The sequence below is a fragment of the Molossus molossus genome, unplaced genomic scaffold, assembly GCF_014108415.1.
Source record: "Molossus molossus isolate mMolMol1 unplaced genomic scaffold, mMolMol1.p scaffold_m16_p_10, whole genome shotgun sequence".
NCBI lineage: Eukaryota > Metazoa > Chordata > Mammalia > Chiroptera > Molossidae > Molossus > Molossus molossus.
The window spans coordinates 46,772,249-46,794,672 of NW_023425345.1; the positions used below are offsets into that span (position 1 = coordinate 46,772,249).

General features: G+C 37.4%; 1 protein-coding gene across 1 annotated transcript in view; it reads right to left on the minus strand.

The window, feature by feature from the left end:
• NELL2 (neural EGFL like 2) overlaps positions 1–22,424 on the minus strand; it is a 329,161-nt gene that overhangs the window by 172,810 nt on the left and 133,927 nt on the right. The window contains exons 10-12 of the mRNA XM_036251838.1: positions 15,308–15,399; positions 11,503–11,605; positions 3,119–3,247 (exon numbers count right to left, since the gene is read on the minus strand). Coding sequence (XP_036107731.1) covers positions 3,119–3,247; positions 11,503–11,605; positions 15,308–15,399 — 324 coding nt within the window. The remainder of the gene's footprint in view (positions 1–3,118; positions 3,248–11,502; positions 11,606–15,307; positions 15,400–22,424) is intronic.

Below are 22,424 nucleotides of genomic sequence, written 5' to 3' on the forward strand. Positions count from 1 at the left end.
TACTGTGCCTTTCGAGGACCTGCTTCCCACCATTAGTCTCATCAGGCACCTCTCTCTTGCTCTCTGCCTTCCTTCAGCTCTTACAAAGCACTTCTTTCCACCTAGATACCTTTAGACATTCGGATTATTCCACCCAGGAAATCCCCTTCTTTTCCTCCCTCACTTATATGCCTGGCTGCTCTTCACTTAATCTTCAGGTTTCAGGAAAACACTCTCCTTCGAGCGCTACCACCCATCCAGATCAGACCCCCTGTTAACCTGTTTCTTTCAGGGCATATGCCACATGTGCAATTAAATGGCCTTTGGTGTAATGATCTGTTTACTCTCTTTCTTGCCTGAGAGAATGTGAGTCACTATATCTTATGTACTGTCTCACCTCTAGCCTAGTCTTGAACAAAGTAGGTATTCACTGATTTGTCAAATAAATAAATGAACTTCAACATTTACCAGTGCTATTTTAATGCTGATCAAGTAATCTGAGAAAAAAAATTAATGGTCTGAATTATAGTCATATCATTAAAACAACCCCACAGATTTAGTAAATAAAATGTATATTGCTTACAAATTACTACTTGCTGCTTTATGAAAGTCTAATTTCTTAAAGGACCAGAACTCTACAAAACCAGCTGATAGACAACATGTACAATTGCATACTTTTTTAAAAAAAAAAACATTGCTTCCAGCCTGGCTGGTGTGGCTCAGTGGATTGAGCATTGTCCCATGCACCATAGAGGTCATCAGTTCAATTCCCAGTCAGGGCACATGCCCAGGTTGCAGGCTCAATCCCCAGTAGTGGGTCCTGCAGGAGGCAGCCAATCAATGTTTTTCTCTCACTTCCTCTCTCTAAAAAATCAATAAAACATTTTTTTTTTTAATGTTGCTTCCAAGAAGTCAAAAAATCCTTAAAGTTAGCAAACAACAACAATGAAAAGTAAAACCAAATTTGATCAGAATACTATACAGCCTATTAACATGAATAACAAAAGATGTAATAGTAAATGTCTTATGTATAAAACATTCAAGATCTCTATAATAAACAAACAAGTTTTTCCACCATTTTTTAAAAATTTTTGGACATTACATCTTTAAATTACAAATAAATATCATGAAGCAATTTACAAACCATTTCTCAGTATGATCCATTCAAGGTGGCTCTACTTTCAAAATGCACCATGAATATGCTCCCTCCTCTTTAGATCCCTTATCACTTTCCTAACCCAGGCCACCAGCATCTTTGCCTAGACTACTGCAACAGCCTTCCAAGCAGCCTTCTTGTTCACTCCTCTGTTCTCCCCACACATCAACCCAGTGTTTCGCCGAACACACTGCGGGCAGAACTACCCTTGCACGTTTGAGCATGTCACTCCTCTGCATGAGGCAAACCTGAAATCCTCACAAGCCTCTCTGCGTTGTCTGGACCCTGCCTCTCACCTGATCTCCTCTGAGTTGTCTGCTCCATGACATTATCCTTCTCTCTGTTTCCAGGACCACCAAGCTAGTTCCCACTGAGGGTGCTTCTCCTTACCATCCTTCTCGTGGGAATGCTCTGTTCCGGATCTGCCTCTGCTGGTTCCTGATCCTCAAGCCCCAGGTCAGCTGTCAGCCTTCACTCCTGCAGCCCGGAGGCGTTCTCTGACCCTCCCTGAATCAATCCCCAGGCATCGCTATCGCATTGTCCTGTTTCATTCTCTCCACATTATGTATTGCGACCTGAACTTCCTTCTCTGTATCAGGAGTTACTCACATACTCTGTCTCCCTCCTGGCAGGTGAGCTCCTGAGCACAGGAAACTCCCCAGTCCTATTCACCATTTACTGTCCAGTCCTAGAAAAATGGCTGGTATATAGTAAGTGGGTGCTCACGAAATATTTATTCCATGAGTACATATACTTAACAAAATCCGCAGCTCAAAATAAAAATAATTATCATAAAATTAAGATTCAAAAAGAGATATCGCATGAATTTATATCATGTGGTTTCATATTATACACATTAACAGTATCAGTGGTATTTATTACATGTTAAAAATCAGAAATGTTGTAATAAAAATACATTATTTTACTAAGTAAGTTTAAATACATTTCTTGTATAAAACCTTTCAAAATGAGGAATTTTAATAAATCTTCATTATGAATGGCAAAACGGGAATAGTCTCGTCAGAACTGAATCAGAAGCATTTAAAGAAATATTTTTAAAAAGATAAAAATAAATAAATAATACAGATTTTAAAGACAGAGGAAAAAGAATCCACTGAAAGCTAAGGGAAAACAATAGAAATTGGTTTTCCAACGGCCAATAAATCACTGTGCAGCTGAGCAGAAACTCCGTTATACTCTGGAGGTCTTCCATCTCCACGGTACATTTCTGACATTCAGGAAGGGAAAGTCCAGATGCCCAAACACCACCATATCCATGTTCTTTCAAGACCCACTAGTTAGTCACACTGTTAATGAGAATGATTCAAACCTGTGCCTCAGGCAACTTATAAATTACTACATCTCCTGGACTTCTAGAATCTTCATGAATAGTTAAAGCCACTGTATTTATGAATGCCAAGGACCTCCTCACTGTGTTTGGACTGTTTCCATGAGAGAATAAACAATCTTGGATATTGGTTGAGATTTTTAAAAATAACTAGGAAACTGTTTACTCCGCTGGAGTTATTTACTAAATACTGCAGACATCAGTACAACTGCTGAGATTAGTTACAGTAGCAAACAAAAATAGCAGAGGGCACTTTATCTTCCTGTTAATTGATTGCCTTTGTTACACCACATTGTCTGGAAAAAGCTGCCTACAGTTATAACTGCAAGCCTCAGTAATGTCAATATGTGGACTATCTGAATATCTAATTATGTGGGGGGGGGGGCAATTTCACAGTGGGAGTATTGTTCTAATTTAAGAACCCAGCCATATTAACTTATTAGTCTGACATATAGCAGATAGCTGAAAAACTTTAATTTGAAAGATAATTATTTTTAGCTGATTAATATGCTTCAAATTAAATTCACCACTTTTAATGGGCCCATCAACTTGACAACCTGGGAAATTAATAAATTTTACAAGCAGTAATCCTAGGAAATTCATACAGCTGAGCTACACATCATTACAAGGATTACCTTCACAGTAGGCATTGTCCTCTCGAAGAGACCTAAAACCATCTCGACAGCTACAAACGGCCCTGTCATTCAGATTTCTGCAGACAGAATTCTCCATGCAGTTATGCCTTTCAGAACAAAAGTCATAACCTACAAGAAAAAAGGGAACTTATTAAGGTAAATGAACCATGACAAAGCAAATAAACCTTGTCTACTTAATATCTTCCTTTGATTTAGAAGCAATTTTTCCCTAAATGATTTTTAAAATTGATATCTTTATCCAGTGTTTACAGAACCACATGTTGTGTTTACTAAAAAGTTTTTCTTTACGTGTAAACTCAATTAATCCCTACTTCAATAAAATCTACATCTTGTTTCTGACTTTATAAATGCTATCTAGTCCCTAATATTCTAATAACAGTCCAATAATCAAAAACAAAGATTCTTGGAGTCCAAAATGTAGATTTATAATGTATAAGATAATACAGTGAGAAAGTGATCTGAGAACTAGTGGTGGAACATTATTAATAACTACGGGTAACAAAAGCCAAGCCCAATGAAATGTGCACATGGTGTATTTAAGAAATGAAACAGACAGCCCAGTATCCTTTTTTAAAAATTGAAAACATGTTTAAAAATGAAAATTACATCACTTCAATCTAATTTTCTCTGGAAATCTTCAAGGCAAAGTATATCCACTTGAAAGAAGAAGAAAATTTTTATATATTACAAAGATTTCACAGATTCCACAGTCCTTATGAGAGGAAAGAAAAATGGAATATTTTATAAACACTGACACCAATCACGTGTAATTTCTGAGAATCTCTTTTTCTTATGTGAATCCCTTGTTCAAAGATCATCTGAGGTTGTGAAATAAAAGGCTTGAATACTGGAATCCATATTTAATGAAAATTACATGATTATACATCATTCAAGCAATTTTCAAATTGCCTGATGCATGTTATCTGTCTAGTTTTATGTTGTTTAATGAATTACCACTTCAGTCCGTGTATAAAAGAAGACTAGAAGACTATATTTCACATAGCTTGAATAAACTCACCTGCCTGTAGTCAAGAAAAGACTTTTACCTACGCAAATCATGAAGCTCTAAAGTGGCCCATCTCACCTGTAATCCCATTACCATAGAATCCTGTGATTCAATAAAAGGAGGGATTAAGCTATGTCACGACCGACAAGTATATCTGGTACCACAAAGTGGTTGCTGTCCATTCTGACTGGTTGGTGTTCATACTGCTACTCTGAATATCACCCAGAATTAAAACATATCCCTAAAGAAGACCAAGAAAATACAGTAGTCCCCCCTTATCCTAAGGAGAGAGATATGTTCTTTTTTTTTTTTTTAATAGTTATTTATTTATTTATTTTGAGAGAAAGAGCGAGAGAGAGAGGGGAGAGAGAGAACAATTGATGTGAGAGAGACACATCTACTGGTTGACTCCCACACAACCCCAACCAGGGCCAGGGACCTAACCACAACCGAGGTACCTGACCTTGACTGGAATCGAACCCGTGACTCTTTGGTCCATGGGCCGACGCTCTAACCACTGAACCAAACCAGCCAGGGCAGGAGAGCAATATGTTCTAAGACCCCTCACCAAACTCTATATACCATTTGTCCTTTTCTTATATATACACACCTACGATAAAGTTTAATTTAAAAATAAGACACAGTGTGAGATTAAGCACGACAATAATAAAATGGAATAATTATAACATATACTGTAATAAAAGTTATGTGAATGGTTTGGGGACCATTACTGAGTAAAATAAGGGTTACTGGAACACAAGCACTGAGATACCAGGTCAGTTGATCTGATAACCTAGCTGGCTCCTAAGAGGCCAGCAGGCGGGTGGTGCGTGCGGCGTGGAGGTGCCGTGCAAAGGGCCAATTCTCGTCCCAGGCAGGATGGAGCAGGATGACCGAGATTTCATCATGCTACAAAGAATGGTGTGCAATTTAAAACGTATGAATTGCTTATCTCTGAAATTTTCCATTTCATGTTGTTGGACTGCTGTTGACCACAGGTAACTGAAACCATGGATAAGTAGAGACTACTAAATATAGAGAATAACAGCATTTAAATCACTTGACATTTTCTCTTGACAAGATTCTTCACAATATTAACTCTCATGATTAAAACTGAACGTTTAGAAGTACAAAGTTCATGTTTAAGAGGAAAACATTTTTTGTAGGGTCTTTTTACTTCCTTCTTCTTTAAATAGTTAAATTAAAACCATATTTCTTAAAATGTGTTCCACTGCCTTCTTACAATGCCTGCGGGGGGACACTTGCAACTAAAAAGGCATCTTTATTCTCTATCCTGGTATCTCCGCACATCATCAATCTAAAATAAAAAGGCTCCAAAAAATAACTTTATATTTATTCTAAATTACAGCAAAGTTACTACAAACAAAAACAAAAACTGACCCACTCCTTAAGAAACACAGAGAATTAAGAGACCGTGTTCCAACACAGTGCTAAACTCTTCTTTGATTTTACCTGTAATGTTTCAAACAACTTTTAGAGGTCTGGGACTAAAAATAGGTACTGTCCCGGATGCGTTGTTATTTTTCTCTCATTTGTTTATATTTTTTCAAAATAATCTTTCAAGTTTTCACTTTGTTGCATTTCCTCTTCTCCCATATTTCAGACTCTGCCCAATCTATGCCACATGCCACCTGTACTGCAGTCTACTTCCTGTTCTGCCTACGTAATGGGGAGACCCCTCATCCCAGCATCAAATATTGGGCCATGCTCACCATGCAGGGTCTAACTGCTACAAGAATATTCCAGCTATAGGATTATAGTGTAATTTTACTTTCACTGTTAGGTTTAATTAGGGAGTGCTTTCATTTTTATCAGATGGTGGTTGTTTTTTAATTAATCCAGAGACTTGAAAACTGAGAAATTCTCCAGTAAAATTCGAGTTTAATCTAAATAATGTCAGATAGCTATTTTGACTCATTCTCTCAACAAATACATTCACTGAATCTATTGGTTGTTTTACTGCTTAGAGACAAAATGCCGGGGTCAAAAGGCTAATTACTGACAAGTAGAAAATCCAGACTCAATTAAAAAGTGGGTTGTTTCTAATCTATAGGGAATAACTTCAAAAATCAGAGAATAGGTTGGCAATGATCGTATTACCTTCATAGTTGCATTTCTACTCATATGTGCTTGGCTGTGGATTAGGAAGACCTGAATTCACATTTTATCTCTGCCACTTACTGGCTGTGTCAGTTAGCTGTATAAATTCATTAACATTCCTAAACCTCCAATTTTTCTCACCTGTAAAATTAGCATAATGTCTACCTTGCAAAAATGTAAGGTTTAAATGAGATCATCTGTGTAAAAGCATAAATATTTGTTATATATAATATTTGTTAATAATTAAAGCAATTTGAATATTACTAATAAGCCACAAACCAAATCTGTTGAGATACCTGTCACAGAAGAAAATTCAAATATCAGTTATAGATGGATAGATCAATAATCTAATACAATCTAGCCTTTCTTTCATTTTTTCCTTTGGATTTTAACTTCAGAGACACCAAGTTTTCTATTCCTTTTGTGAGCTTTTAAAATAAAGTTCTATGTCCTTTATTAAATGTAGCTTTATGAAATATTAGTATGCATTTCTATGTAACTGGATAAGTAGGGGAGGGTGAATATAAAAGATTACAAGAACAATATACATAAAGGTTATACTTGATAATCAGGAGAAAAAGAACCCACTAATTTTGAGGCGAACATCTGATGGTATTGCCTACAAGCCTCCATTCCTCCTTTTAGGAAAGTAAAACCAACCTAGTCATGCTTTGGATGAACATTCAACCCCAATGTCAGCCCATGTGCTTATAAGGAAACAGACTCAACTGCCCCGGATAAGGCATTCCACAGGCCTGGCAACAGCCATGTCTTCAGGTCTGGGCCTATGATCTAGTTCAGGTTAATATAGACAAATGAAACTCAATTCTGGTCTTTGGTTCAACTCATGAGAATATTGAACTCGTCTTCAGCCTAATTAAGTATCATACTGATGTGTGGCTAAGAATGTCAGGGGTCTGCACAAGAACACAATGAGCCTGAGAGAAAGCCACCTCAGAGGAGACAGACGAGAGATGCACTAGGCAAAGGGGCAGGATTTGAGATCAGATTCAAGCAGCTTTCTGGGGGCTTATGTTCCATTTTTTACCTGAGTCAGCTCAGTTAGGTGTTCAGTCTCTTACGCTTCAAAGAATACTAATTTATTTAGGTATTGTTTGCAAGAAAATAGGTAATCCTGATTTTTCCCAAAGTGTGATTCATGTGCATGAATGAATAGTTTTTTAACTTAACTTTTATTTTTCAATTACAGTTTGCTTTCAATATTTTTTTATTCCTTTCAGGTATACAGCATCGTGGTTAGAAAATAATATACTTTATAAAATCTTTTCCCGATATTTCCAGTACCCACCTGGTACTGCACAGTTACTGCGATCTTATTGACTATATTTCCTGTGTGTACTTTACATCCCATGGCTACATTGTAACTACCAATTTGTACTTCTTAATTGCTTCACCTTTTTCATCCAGTCCCCCAACCCCTCTCCCCTCTGGCAACCATCAGTCTGTTCTCTGTTGGATGAACTTTTTTTTTAAGTAGTAATAGCAATGGATTTATTTTAATGTACATAAGAAATGCATGAATCTAATAACAAATAAGCCCATTGTTTCATAGATACCATTACTTAGGAATTAAACTAAAGTTTTAAAAAATGAGTTGACTAACAGCAGATATAAAAAATTAACCAAATAATGTCATTAGTAATATAGAGATAATAAGAATCCTAAAGGTGTAATTGAATAATGTGGGAAAATGAATTATCCAGAAGTTGGGGGAGAACAATCCCCACTTCCTCAGCCTTCTGCATGTTGATGCCCCTACTGCTTATAAGGACAAGGCACAATGAAGTACATGCTAATTTGAAGCAGGGCGTCCAGTAAATAGCACTTGGTGGTGGTGTGTGTAGAGAAAGGAGCTGCCAAGGGAGGGGAAGGAGAATGGGAAGGGCTGCAGATATGAAAACTGTATCACTTTAAGTCCGAGTCTTCATGGTATCATTGAGTCTCTGTTGTGTTGTTTCATTATAAGCTTCCTTGAAAGTGAAAAGAACATTCCATCACACTGCTGCTGAGATGCCGCTACAGAAGACAGCCACTGCACAGTGTCTAGAAAATAGCCTTGGCTGGATTTGAGTTGGTGCCTAGAGATTTATTTGGAGCCTTGTTCCAGAGGCCGAGCCTCCAGTAGAGAGGTCAACACTTTCGTCCCCTGCTCTGCCTCAGGGGATACGTACTAACTCTTGTGCAACAACTTACTTTTTCAGGTTTGAGCACAGCATCTTTAGCACTAGGCAGAAAGGACTGGAAACTAACAGGAGGCCAATTTTATTACAAATGAATTTGTCATAACATAAGTGTAGGAGTTGACTCAAAATGTAAGCCTAGAGAACTTGTCCTTTTTTTTAAAGTCAGAAAAAGCCAGATGAACTCATTTGGTTATATATTCTAAGTCAGAAATGGAAGCAATCTTTATTACAAATGGTGCTAAAATGTTTCAAGTAGGGACAACTTGTCCAATTTCAGTTCTAGTATTATCTAAGCCAAGGTTCTTCATTCTGGCTGTGTAAAAAAAATTATCAGAGTTTTGGGTTTTTAAATGGTGATACCAAGACTCCATTTCTTATCTATTATATAGGAATCTCAGGTGGTGGGGGTGTAGGTCACATAATATTTTGTCATTGTATTTTGAGTGTGCTGTGTAAACACATTAATTTTTAAAACTATAAACAATTTGCCCTGGCCGGTTTAGTGCAGCGGTTAGAGCATCGGCCTGCGGTCCAGAGAGACCTGGGTTTGGTTTCCGCTAAAGGTACGTACCTTGGTTGCAGTTTTTCCCCGGCCCCGGTTGGGGTCGTGTGGGTGGCAGCCAGTCAATGTGTCTCTCTCGCATCGATGTTTCTCTCTCTCTCTCTCTCTTTCCCCCCTCTCTCCCTCTCACTCTATCTAAAAGATGAATGCAAAAATGTCCTCAAGTGAGGACTAAATCAATAAATAAAACTATAAACAATTAAATATAACACAATCTTTGTAGATATCTTTTCCATTTTCTAACTGTTTTTTGTAATAACACAACTCTTTTTAAAATTAATGGTTGTGATTGGGGTTTCTCTTGACATCTGAAAAGCCTATCTCAGCTTCTTGCCCAAATCTTGTTCTAGCCAGTCTTGGCTAATATCTACACTACTGCTCTCTCTAACCTCTGAGTAGCTCCTGGGCACTATCAGTGGATTAGAGATGGCCACAGGATTTTAGCACTCCTCCTGTTGTGGTGAGGTCTACTTCCCCTTCCCTTGAACCCGGGCTGTCCTATGACTGCTTTGACCAATGAAATATGGTAGAAGATGCTGTGTCAGTCCTGAACCTGGTCATTAAGAGCCAAGAGCCAACATTTAAGTAGTCTGACTTTTATCCTACTGGAGAGACCACAGGGAGAAGTCCGGAGATTACGTGGAGAGGGAAAGAGTCTGTCTGTGCCCAGCCTTCCCGTCATCACTACTGAGATGTGCAGCACAAAATGAGGCCATCATGAACCTTCCACCCAGCCCGGCTTCCAGCTGAGGGACCCCAGTGAACACCGTGTGGACAGAATGACCTAGCCAAGCTCGGTCTGAATTCCTGACCAACATATTGTGATACATAATAAAATGGTTGTTTGTTTTAAGCCACTGAGCTTTGGGGCCACTTTGTTATGCAGCAACAGATAACTGCTCGTATGTGGTCCACTGACCAGTAGCATCAGCATCACCTGGGAGCTTATGACAAACGCAGATTCTTGAGTTCTATACTAGACCAACCAGATCACGATCTACATTTTAATAACAACCCTATGTTATTTGTATGCACATTTAAGCTGGAAAAGCACAGCTATAACCTACCTTTAGCTACAGTTGCCAAATCAAGTGACTGGAATGAGTGTTCATGATTCATATCAAATCCCACACATGCTCTGTGCAAGGTACCAGTCAGGTGCTGTGAGAATAAAAATCTCTAATGGCCCTTCTTGTTTGTCTGTTTGATTATAGTCCTTTTTGGCAGTGTTCCTTCATTCCTAAGAGCTACCCTAAGAGCTCCTTGCAGGGCAAACCAAGTCTTAAAACCATCATGAAATTCCCAAAGAGCCATTCACAGAACTGAGGTTTTAAAACTCATTACAGAATGGAGAGAAGAAGGAGCTAAAAAGAAAAACACTTCACCACCCTGCTAAAAATGGGAGAGGGATATCTTATGTCTACTTTTAATAGATTAGATTAAAAGGAAATAAAGTGGTATACATTTTATGAGATTTCTTTCTTTTTTTGTTTTACCTTTTTTTAAACTTTCCTTTGCATCAGCATAAAGGCCATTATTCAAACAAGTGTTAGTAGCGCATTTAGAGCAGTTTGCTATACAGCATCAACTGTGTGAGTTATGAGCACCAACTAGGTGCTCATACTAGGTGTCTTACTAGGTATTAGGGATACAGAGGTGAGTACAAAGACCCAGCCCTGCCCTCAATGTGCATAGTCCAATGAAGGAGACTGATTCACAAGCATATGATTTCAAGATAATACAGGAAGGCACATATAATTTCATAATTGGTAGGAATCATAAAAAGTTCCATATAATCATCTCTTCAGTGTAATACTTGAATCTATAGGCATAAGAATCATTAGTGACGGGAAATTCTCTTCCTCCTAGGGTGTCCCATTCCATGTCTGAATAGCCTAAATTTCAATTTTTTCTTGCATTGAACTAAAAATCAAAATTGCTTCTATGTATCAGTCCTAGACCTTGCATAACAGAGGCAACACAAAACAAGCAAAGCATGTCTGATGACCTCTCTCTCCTTGGTGGTGTAGAAGCCTATGAGTGAAGAGATTGGGAATGATAAGAGAGGTGCCTGAAGTAATACAAACGGGAATTATGCTGTCAATTATGAGAACAAACTGAAGAGAAATGAAAAGCAAGCAAACAAATAAACTAATAAAATAAGTCAGCACTATTGTGTAAATTTCTACAGCAGTGTCATGCTGACTCTGACCCAGGCACAGGGGGAAGGTAAGAGATACAGAGACTGAGTCAGCTTAGCAGAAATACATGAGAGCGTCTTGCATTTAATTTGACAACCACAATAACGACGTCATGACTAGCTTCTGTGTGCCAAGTCAGAAATGCATTTAGGGAAATACTACTAGTCTTTGAAAATAACTTGCTTATAAAATCTTCTCTTTCATTTCAGTTGAAAAAGCCTCCTCAGATGACTCATTCACATAAATCCTCTTTACAAAAAAAGTCTTACCTTTACAAACTTTGCAACAGCTATGAGACAAGGTAATCTGTTGAGACTCTGGGCAATCCAAAGCTGGACAGCCTGAACTCTCAACCAGCTTCATGGTCTGGTCCTGTTAGACAACAGAAAATAATTGCTTCAGACTTCTTGATTAGGACTTACTAAGAAGGTTCCAGATCCAGCATCTGAAAAGGCTCTTCTGACCTAAAACTAAAATTTTCATCCTGGGAACTCTGCACAGGCCACAGGCTCATTGATGACCTTAAATCACAACTGGAAAACCTTTGAATGGGATGCTGCAGCCACGCCCACAATTTGCCAAACATGACCATTTTTCAGGGTAATTCTGAAAAATTCTGTTGGTTTTACAATACATTTGCTCATCCAGATGACAATTGTGGCAAAGATTCAGCTTAAATTAGATCAACATTAAACATTCCCATTTCAAAATTTTCTAAACTGGTATAAAGAGATTCTCACAGGTGAGTCTGAAAAGGAATATTGAGGATCTCCCCAAAAAATCCTGGGAATTGAGGGCAGGATTCATGTCTCTTGTGAATGAATGCCTCACATATTCTCTGGCACATATTGGCACTCAAAAAGAAAAAACTATTCTGAATGAATAAATCAATGTACAATTATTACAGTTCTAGCACTCAAAGTAGCACTTCTCAAGGAGAAACCAAAATACAAAATACTTTTCTGATAAATGTAGTAACGCTGCCCTCAAAGCAAACATTTGGCTTCTACACTATTGATCTCTAAACTCTTAAGAACAGGGTCATTAGCAATATTATGCTTATCCATACATAAGGAATAAAATAACTATTGGAATTTGCAGGCTTCAGTTAAGGGCTGGAAGACTTAGAGGGGGTCCAGGAAACTGAAGCAGAGGAAAGTTATTTCAAGGAATGCAAAATCTTATAGCCAAGATTTTTAGTTATCATTTCTATAACTTTTATGGAAGAAGTACTCATTTCAACATCTCCCTCTTCCCAATTTATGTATGAAAAAGACCTTCTCCAAATTATCATAATCTCTTATCATGAAAGTGGCAGGACATGTATACAGTGGAGACAAATGCTAGTCTTCCTTGGACTTAACTGCAATATCCATTCTGATAACATTACTTCCAGAATCAGTGTTTTTCTGTGTTATCATTAAAGTTATACTCCCAGGACACATTTTCAAGACCACAAAGCTGACAATGAAGGAACAAAGAAGGACCAGAATTGACAGCCCAGAAAACGGAAGCATAAGAGAGCTGTCAATTATGTAAAGGTGTAAATTCAGAAGCTAAGGGGCCTGAAGGAGAAGAAACAATGAAGGTCTTTACTGTGAAGAATTTAGTCAAGAACTACAAAAGCTTATGAAAATCTGGTCAACCTGTGCAGTATATTCAATAGCCACTAGCTCCATATAGCTCTTGAACACTGCAAATGTAAAATACACACAAAAATTTGAGGACTTAATATGACTAAAGAATGAAAATATTTCATTAAAAAAGTGGAGGAACATCTATAATACTTTCAACAATAAATATAAATTTTAAAAAGAATATTATATCGATTACATGTTAAAATAATATTTTGGATATATAGGGTTAAATACATAAAATTTTAGCCTAATAAAAATTATGTTTATTGCTCTTGTCATATTTCTATTGGACAGCACAGCATTAGAGGGTAAGAAAAAAGTGCCTCTTTTTTTGAGTAAATAAAAGTAACATTTTTTCATTCACCTGATATGTACTAAGCACCCAGAGTTGTTTATAGAGATTTCTCACTAAACCAATTTAATATTATAACATTTTATAGCTATTTTAAAACCAAATAGGCAACTATCCCAGTAAATTTCTAAACCACTATGATCAGTACTATGGAACACACTGGTCAGAAGATAAGAATACACACAAACACACACACATTAGGTAGAGAAAATTTAGACGCCCTCAAGATTTTTAAAGTTAGAGCTGGTATTTCAAATGTAGTCTTTACCATCAGAAACCAGCTGACAAAAGTTTTGCATTCCTTAAAGTAACTTCCCTCTGCTTCAATTTCCTCAGTTTGGAGTCACTAGATCCCCCTCTAAGTCTTCCAGCCCTTAAATCTATCATGGGATCTACTCCACTAAAAACAGCACTGATAAAAGAATGCTGGTGGAGAAACAGCTACCTTGAAATACAGTTCAGCAATTCATGGTAACGGTGTCTCTATGCCTCAGCTCCCACGTCATAGGAGACCCAAGTCAAAGCCAAAGGAGTGGGTAGAATAGTTTATGACGAGTATAAAGAAATCAGAACTTCATGTTCTGGAAATCAAGTCTGCCAGAGTCTTGCCTCGTTAAGTCTCCTCTTTGCTTATTCCAAACATCTTCCAGTTTAAGATGCATGAAGTATGTAGCTGCCTCTTTTCTTATTCAGTTATCTTTGCCAAGTTCTTAGGATTTTCCTTTCCCCAACAGTTAATACTCATATAAATGTTCACAGCTTATTTGTGGTGCCCGCATGGTAAATCATTTATCTTAATTTTCTACATAATCCATACATGCTAAATCATCCCCAAAACCCATATACAAGAGGCATTTGAAGAGGAAAATGAAGAGTTAAAAAACAGCCCAGCCAGTGTGGCTCAGTGGTTGAGTGTTGACCCATGAACCAAGAGGTTGCCGGTTCAATTCCTGGTCAGGGCACATGCCCAGATTGTGGGCTCAATCCCTAGTGGGGGCATGCAGGAGGTGGCCAGTCAATATTCTCTCTCATTGGTGTTTCTATCTCTCTCTCTTTCTCCCTCTCCCTTCCTCTCTCTCTAAAATCAATTTAAAAAAATTTTTTTGGCCCTGGTCAGTTTGGCTCAGCGGTTAGAGCATCGGCCTTCGGTCCAGAGAGACCCGGGTTCAGTTCCCGCTAAGGGCACTTACCTCGGTTGCAGTTTGTCCCCGGCCCTGGTCAGTTGTGTGGGTGGTGGCCACTCGATGTGTCCCTTTCACATCGATGTTTCTCTCTCTGTGTTCCTCTCTCTCCCTCCCTCTCTACCTGAACAAAAGATGGAAAAATGTCCTCGGATGAGGATAAAAAAAATTTTTCATTTTAAAGAATTAAATGGAAATGGAACCCAAAAGCAAAAACTTTATATATAGACAGTTTCCTTCAGGTAGGATGTGGCTTGAAATACTACATTATAGTAAAAAAATGTAACATTATAGTTTATAAAAGGCAAATATGAAAAGTGTTATGAAATATATTTAGCTTTTCAATCAGCAGATCAAGAATCAGTTTAAAAACTTACATTTGCTTCAGAAGCATACTCTAAGAGACCAAGGCAGTAACTTGAAAAAGAATTCCCCTTCAAATCTTGTAAGATGTTTCTCCCAAAGGGATTAAGATTAATATCAGTCTCATCTCTAACCAACAGCTCATTCTTATTAGGTAATCTTTTATGTTTTGTTTTTAATTGGACTGAGTGATACTTCTCACATGGGTCAAAACCTAAGTGACAACACGCTGTCTACCTTTGTCTGCATTTTCTTCAAAACACAAGCCAAGGAGCTGATTTGAATTTGGAAAATATAAGATAACTTCATAAAGCTTTAATTTGACAAAAAAGGATTTTTATTTATTGGTAAAATTATTTTACAACCATTCATTTACCTGTTTGAGAAATATTGGGAATTTCCATATATTTGAACTATAATTAATATATTAAATTTTCTCTTAGATGTCTTAAAGGCATTATAAGGATGAGATTGTAAAGAGACATTTGCTGTGTTTGCATAACTGAAAGAATTTTGAGAAGTTCATGAAATATTTTCTTACCTCACACTCATAGAGAACACATACTCCAGAAGAGGAATAGACTGTGCTTCTTTCTCCTTCAAAGTAGCTTCGTCCTTGAAATTGGCATATTGCTTTGTAAAAAAAATAAAAATAAAAATAAAAAAAACATATATATTTATTTTTTATTTTTCATTAGGAAAAATAGCTGAGAAGTGTTCAAATTATTTTGCCTCAGTATTTCAATGTTCTTCTGCCTTTTCAGGGTGTTTGAGTAACTATAAACCTAAATTCAACCTAACATAAGATAGATGCAGCCTCAAGTTATCACATTGTTTGAGTTTACAGTAAAAGAAGGCAGAGAAGGGATAAGAGGCAGCAGCAAGTCAGCATGAGACTGAAAAAGGAGTGCCCATGAGCAGGCGCTCAGCCTATTACAGTCAACCCTCGGTATTGTGGACCTCGATTTAATGGATTTAGGATTTAATAGCCAAAATTTCCGGTTTGTATGTCATATGTGAAAATTAACACCATGTTAATTTTAAAATGCTTTTCACCTAGATTTACTTATTATTAATTTAACAGGTTACTTTTTATCAATTCACTGTCATTTTAAACAAATTTTAGCGAATAGGCCATATGTTGGAAAAATACTATAATTTTGTCAACATAAATAAATATTATGTATCTACAACTATACTCTACATATTTAAATCCCAGTGTCATCGCTTGTAAACAATGTTGGGTGAATAATTAGCACGTGATCACACCGCATCTCCTGCGGTAATTGGTTCTGTTGTTGCTTGGAAGTGACTTTCTGCAGCAGTTTTATCACATGGGACTAATGTTCCCACGTGCGCTAAGCCCCGCCCCAGCCGTGTGCATTTGTTTGCTTGCGGTGACTGGTGCGTGCATGCATTTTCTAGACCTATTCAGTATAAATTTAAAATTACAGTAATACATATAGAAAACTTTCCTGTGAAATTAAACTTCTCATACATACGTAATTTTATTACACAAATGTATCTACATAAGTAAAAACAGGTAAACTAACTAATTTGTCAATTTTTTAACATACACATTTGGAAAACCTATATAACAAACTGCGGGCTTTAACGAACACCCCCTCGCCCGAATCAGTCCATTACAGGGAGGTTTCACCATATTTCCCTGCTGCACGACATCCCATGTAGGGGATATTAAGCAGGTACTTAGGGAAGCTCCGCACTCTAACCGCTGAGCCACACTGGCCAGGGCTGTGCATATTTTTTAAATGCCATCCTACAACTGATCTCCTTACTCAGTTTTTATTAATAATTTCACTTCATGATACATATCACTGGCAAATTGATGTTAAAGTTTTGTAGAGCACTGGAAAAGAATACAACTCATGTGCATAAATTATACTACTTAAAAACTGGCTGAAGCTTGCTCACTCATGAATATTCAAAATAAAACTACAGATTTGTCAGCTACATACTATCAGTCATGTGAATAAATAGCATGTGTATCTGTTTAACGAAAATGAGTGATTATAAAATATATCACTCCAACACATGATTTTGAAGTGTGCTTTTTTCTTATGAGATCCAGCAACCTCAAAATACCAAGATCTGGCATAGCGTGTGCTCAATTATACTTAATAAAGTAGCACATTTTACACAATAATGAGAATACATAAATCTTTCTTACTCCTAATCAGCACCTGCCATTAAAAGATGTCTAAGCCTATTACACGACTTGATAGCTGCAGCCGGTTTAAGTCCAAGGGTACGCTGAAGAAAAACCTGATGCTCCAAGCCTTTCTTAGAGCAGAGGGGAAAGGAAGCACTGTCAAAACTCAAGGGTAAGTTCTCCTTATACAAAGTCCTCTGATGATTTAATATCCACGCAGAGCAGATGGACCGTCTGTTCTAAACTCTTAATTCAAAAGATTCAAATAGGCAACTCGTGGGACGATAGGGCACCAAATGGAGCTTGGCAGAGGGAGGAAGCACAAAAACAAATGCGATCACCGTTGCTTCATTTCCTTCCAAGCAATGAGTACAAACAGGGTGAGCTTGGCTTAGGGAGAACCCAAAGTGAATTATTTTTGTCTCGAATTCAGAAAATCTATAATCATTCCTAAAAATACTACAAGGAATCCTGAAAATACCATTAGGGTGGCTCTGGGGCTTAGGAATAAATTGAAGGGGTAAAAGTAATATCTATTAATACATTTAACAAACGTACTGAGCCCTTACTATAGGTAGGTAGTCTGCTATGTTCTAGGATTCAAAGACGAATGATACATTATTAACATAAGTGCATTTTATATACTTTATATATGTTATACTTTGATTTTTAAAAACAAAAAGAAATGCAGATTTTGTTTGAGGGAAGTAATAATAACAATAATAATTTATTGAAAGAAAAAGATGAATAAGACTGATTCATGCCCTCACTATGTAATAGGACAGACGGGCTCATACACAACTAACTACAATAAAGCCAAACTGAAGCACTATAACTGAGAAGTTCCTAAGTTATCTACTAGCACAGGAGACCACGTAGTAAACTTCTAAGGGGGGTCAACTGGATCAAGACTGAGGAAACACATAAGGGCTGGAGAAGGACCACACTCTGGCAAGTGGGAAGTCTTCATGGTTTCACTGGAGCCCATTGTGAGCCAGGTACAAAGGAGAGGCTGCCTAGGGGGAGTGTAATCATGAGACATACAACTACTACCAGAAACACAGGCTGATGCAATGAAGGAGCAGGGAAGAAACATGGCCAACTCTCTCTCCTCCTGCCTTCCAGTCTCCTGCCTATGCCTCCCATTGGCAAACCCTAGCCAATGCCAGCTGGCAAGGAGACCAGGGTGACGCATTCTGCAGAAGTCTGGCTCCTGGGGCCCAGAGTAGGGAAGAGAAGGAAAGAGAATGGATCTGGGAGAGAGGGGTACCCAGGAAGAATAACCAGCACCCAGCACAGGTGGCTGTCATATTAATTCACTTTAAGCCATGAAGAGGTCTAGTTTACAAGATAGGTTGTTTTGAAGGACATGAGAGAGAACACAGAACAAACACATTGTAAGATAAAATACATAGAGACATTTAAAAAATGCAAACCCACTTTAAGGAAAAATCCAGATAGCTTATCAAAATGAGGTCCATAGGCAGGCAGAAGGCAAATGGAAAAAACTGAGCCCTGAGAGGCCAAGTGTCCAGATAGGAATGAAAGCAGAGTAGGCCTACTACCCAAGTTTACCAAGGGCACCCTTGCAGGTAGCAGGAAACAAAGAAATAACAATTTTGCTATTGATTTCTCCTTTAATTTTATCGCATTTACATGTTCATAGTCAAAGGCATCATTGCTTTTGTATGTTGGGTGCTCATGGGTTTGCATGTGTGCGTATATATAGCACTATGTTTTCTGAGATATAACTCTGGATTTCTAAGCCCCAAATATTTACCAGCTTAAAGCAGAATGCTATCCACTAGGCCACATTTTTTAAAATCTATCTTTAAATGATTTATTGAGCATATTGCATGTATGTATGTATTACATGTGTATTTTAAGATATAAAATGTCTAGGAAAATGGATATTAATTCATGAATAAAGCCCTATCATTTTGCAGACCAAGAAGCTAGGCCACTGTGAAATCAAACTAACCTATAGAACTATATCTACTCTTAAGTTATTAATATCAATCCATGTTCAATGTACACTTACTGTGACTGTGGTATATGCTGCTGTTTGTGTAACTCCAGGGGGTACCATTCACATCACTATCTATGTAAATTATGTCACCCAGAGCTGACCAGTGCACAGACTCTTCGGTCACAGATGGTAACATAATTAGAACTTGGGGACATTCGATAGGATGATATAACAATTGGTATATATGTCTTACTAAGGCTATATTAAACATCACTAATTACAGTTACTATCACCATAATTAAGAAAGACTGCACAAGCAATTATTTTTATTTTATAAAGTCCTTTTTTAAAATATGTTCTTATTAGTTTTTGAGAGAGAGAGGATGGGAGAGAGAAAGAGAGAGAGAATCATCAATACAAGAGAGAAACATCGATCAGTTGCCTCCCATATACACCTCTGACAGAAGACCGAACCTGCAACCTGGGCATGTGTCCTGACAGGGAATCAAACTAGTGACTTTTCGGTGAATGGGATGACACTTAACCAACTGAGCCACACTTGCCAAAGACAAAAGCAATTAATATAAATTATTTTCACTCCATTTCCCCCCTCATTTTAACAATTAAGAAGAATCAGAAAGATAGAAAATGGTATAGATGCAAATTTGAGAGTCATCACTTGTAAAAAAGTAAAAAACCTATCGTGCAGAATGAGAAACAGGTAAATGCAAGAGCCAGTCAAAGTCCCAAATTGCACATTAACATCCTGATTCACAGGTCACTGACGTGGAGACGAAAAATGTAGATCCCGCTAATGAGATTTCACTCGACTTCTCCAAACCGCTGTAGAAAGAATTATCCAAATCTATAGACAAGTATTTTAGAATATAGAAGCAAAAGGACATCACATCATATCTCACTTCAAAACATTTCCTCACTGCATATTTAGCTTTTCCTTTTTATCGCTGGATTAAAAAATCATGAATCTACTTTAAACTTCCCGGTTGGTATCAATACCTTTAAAAATGATCCAACATAAAATTAAAAGTCATAGATACTAAGAAGAAAACCAGTAAAATTCACAGAGGTGAGAAATGCGATTTACGGTTTCTTTAAAATTATCTTTGAAAACACCAGGTATCAGAGATCTTTAGATTGTTTAAGCCATCTACTAAAGACAGAATTATATTTAGTAGTAGCTTTTATATGGTGTTCTTTGAAATTTTGATTTCCTCTGGGAGGACTCTTAGAAATCTCATGTACAATAGCAGTTATTTCATTCTGAGCCAACATGATATTTGATAGTGATATATAAATCAAAGCTGTTGGATGAGAAAATATCTCATTAACTGTAATTATGTACATTTATACTTTTATTTTAGCTTTTTGAAATGTACAATAAATGCCCTCAGGGGGCAGGATAAAATTCCATGGAGTTACACACACACACACACAAATCTAAAAATATTTCAATATCATTAAGAGACTCCAAAGAACCATGCTGCATTTATCCAGCCCACAATCTTTTCTGCAATCTGAACTCACCTGGAGTTGGTTCTTAACAATATGGTTGTAATAAAAGTCTTGAGCACTAAAAGCTATAAATAAAATGTTCCCTCTTCCACAATGCTTAAATCTCTTTCAGAGCACTGCACACATTTTCCTGGTCTCTAGGTAGTTGCCCACATTTTTCTCTCCTACACTGGACAGGGACAGGGAGTGTCTTACTTGTCTTTGGATCTTATTCAGCACTCGCCCTGCATAATAAACTCTAAAGGGTGGTTGACATTTTTTTTTTTTAAGTTCTCTTTCAGCATCCTGTTTGATGAGAAGACTGAAAACAATTCAACTGGACCTCTCCGATCTTCACGTTTCCTTTAAATTTGGCCTTATCCTTTGATATTTGCCTCTTACAGTAATGGTTCTCTAAATTGGGTCTCCCAGAGATATTTTGCCTTTTCGGTAATTTGGCAGCTTGCTTCCGACTGCAGCAGAGCTGAAGCGCCTGAAACGGAGCAGGTTTGTCTATCAGTTCGTGAAAAAGTGGCCAGCTACTTTGAATGGCAGTGACTCCCCAACAGGGGTAACAAGGCAGCATGGACGACGGAATCCGGCTTGGACAATTTGATGACAAAACCTTCTTTCTCCGCATGAAACCAAATTTTTTTGGAGTCAATGCTATTTAAAGTGATCAGATTTTTAGAGTATTTAAATAATTCACAAATTTATTAATTATACATAGTTGCTTCCTTTAACAAAAATCTCATTAATTTGAGGGAATTTAGTTGTGTGCAAAACTAATATTAGAGTTTAGGAGATGAGATCATGAAAGTAGATGTAAAAATCTCCTTTCTCATTTTCTGTATATTATGTCCTTGGGCTTCTAAAAGGCCTAAGCCTGCTCCTCCTAGGGGGCCTTAATTTAGGTCAGTAGCCTATTCTTCCAAAAAGAGAACTGGCCCTGAAACACCGTAAATCTAGCAGTACCGAGGGGTTAGGAGGCAAACGATAAAAATAACTTCTAGAATACAACAAAAGCAAAAGTTCTAACACCCTGCACAGATCAGCCTTTGGATTAGAGGGGTTATATATACTAGGAAAACAAGAATTGGATGTTCAAAGGATAAGAGCAAAAAGTCTAAGTTTATAGCTGGAAGGAGGAATTCAGTGCCTTCACACCTAATATCATTTTACTTAATTAAATTACAACTAAGTATATTCTGACATTTTTTTCACTTAGCTCCATCTCTGGACTTATTGTTGATTCTGGCTTAGACTGAAGTCTCTAAAAAAGACAATGGCATCAATTCATTTCATCTCCTGGGGATAAGAAAAATAAATGTAATAAGTGGAGGTAAATACTTGGGAAAAAATATAGTATTCATGTTAAGACATAAATATCGTTAAAAGTGACAGAACATGAACATAACATGAGGTGACAGGTTTTACCACTTTAAAAGAAAACATAATGTATAATACAGTAAGGAAATGTTCACACATTGTCAGTTTCAAAGCCAGGACTAGAATTTATCTGACAGTCTTTCTGTGTATCTTTCCTTACCACTAAAAATCCAGTGGACTCAGCCAAACTTGAACACCGAATCTTTGGTTTAATTTTGTGGTATGTTTTCCAAAACCACTGGCACTTTTTAGACACGTCGTTTCAATATTACAGTGAAGGAGGTATTGAACACAGAAATGTTTTGTAAATCGCAAAGCATGATCCTTTTCATTATAAACCACACATTAGTGCTCAATTAAGAGATAACAGGTAAAGACCCCGAAACAGTGATTGTGCTTGTTTAAAACATCCTCTTGTATATGGGAAAAACGAAGGGAAAAAGAATTGGGAGGTGGGGTAGCTCTCTCAGGAGGACATGTTTTAAATGCAGTTTCCTAAGAGGTAACTCCTTCCGTTCGGCCAAGAAGATGAGCCCAGGGAAGCAGCACAGGTTAAAGGAGCCAGGTCATGGAGAATAACACATGTAGAAGACACTGCACATTCAGGACAGATGA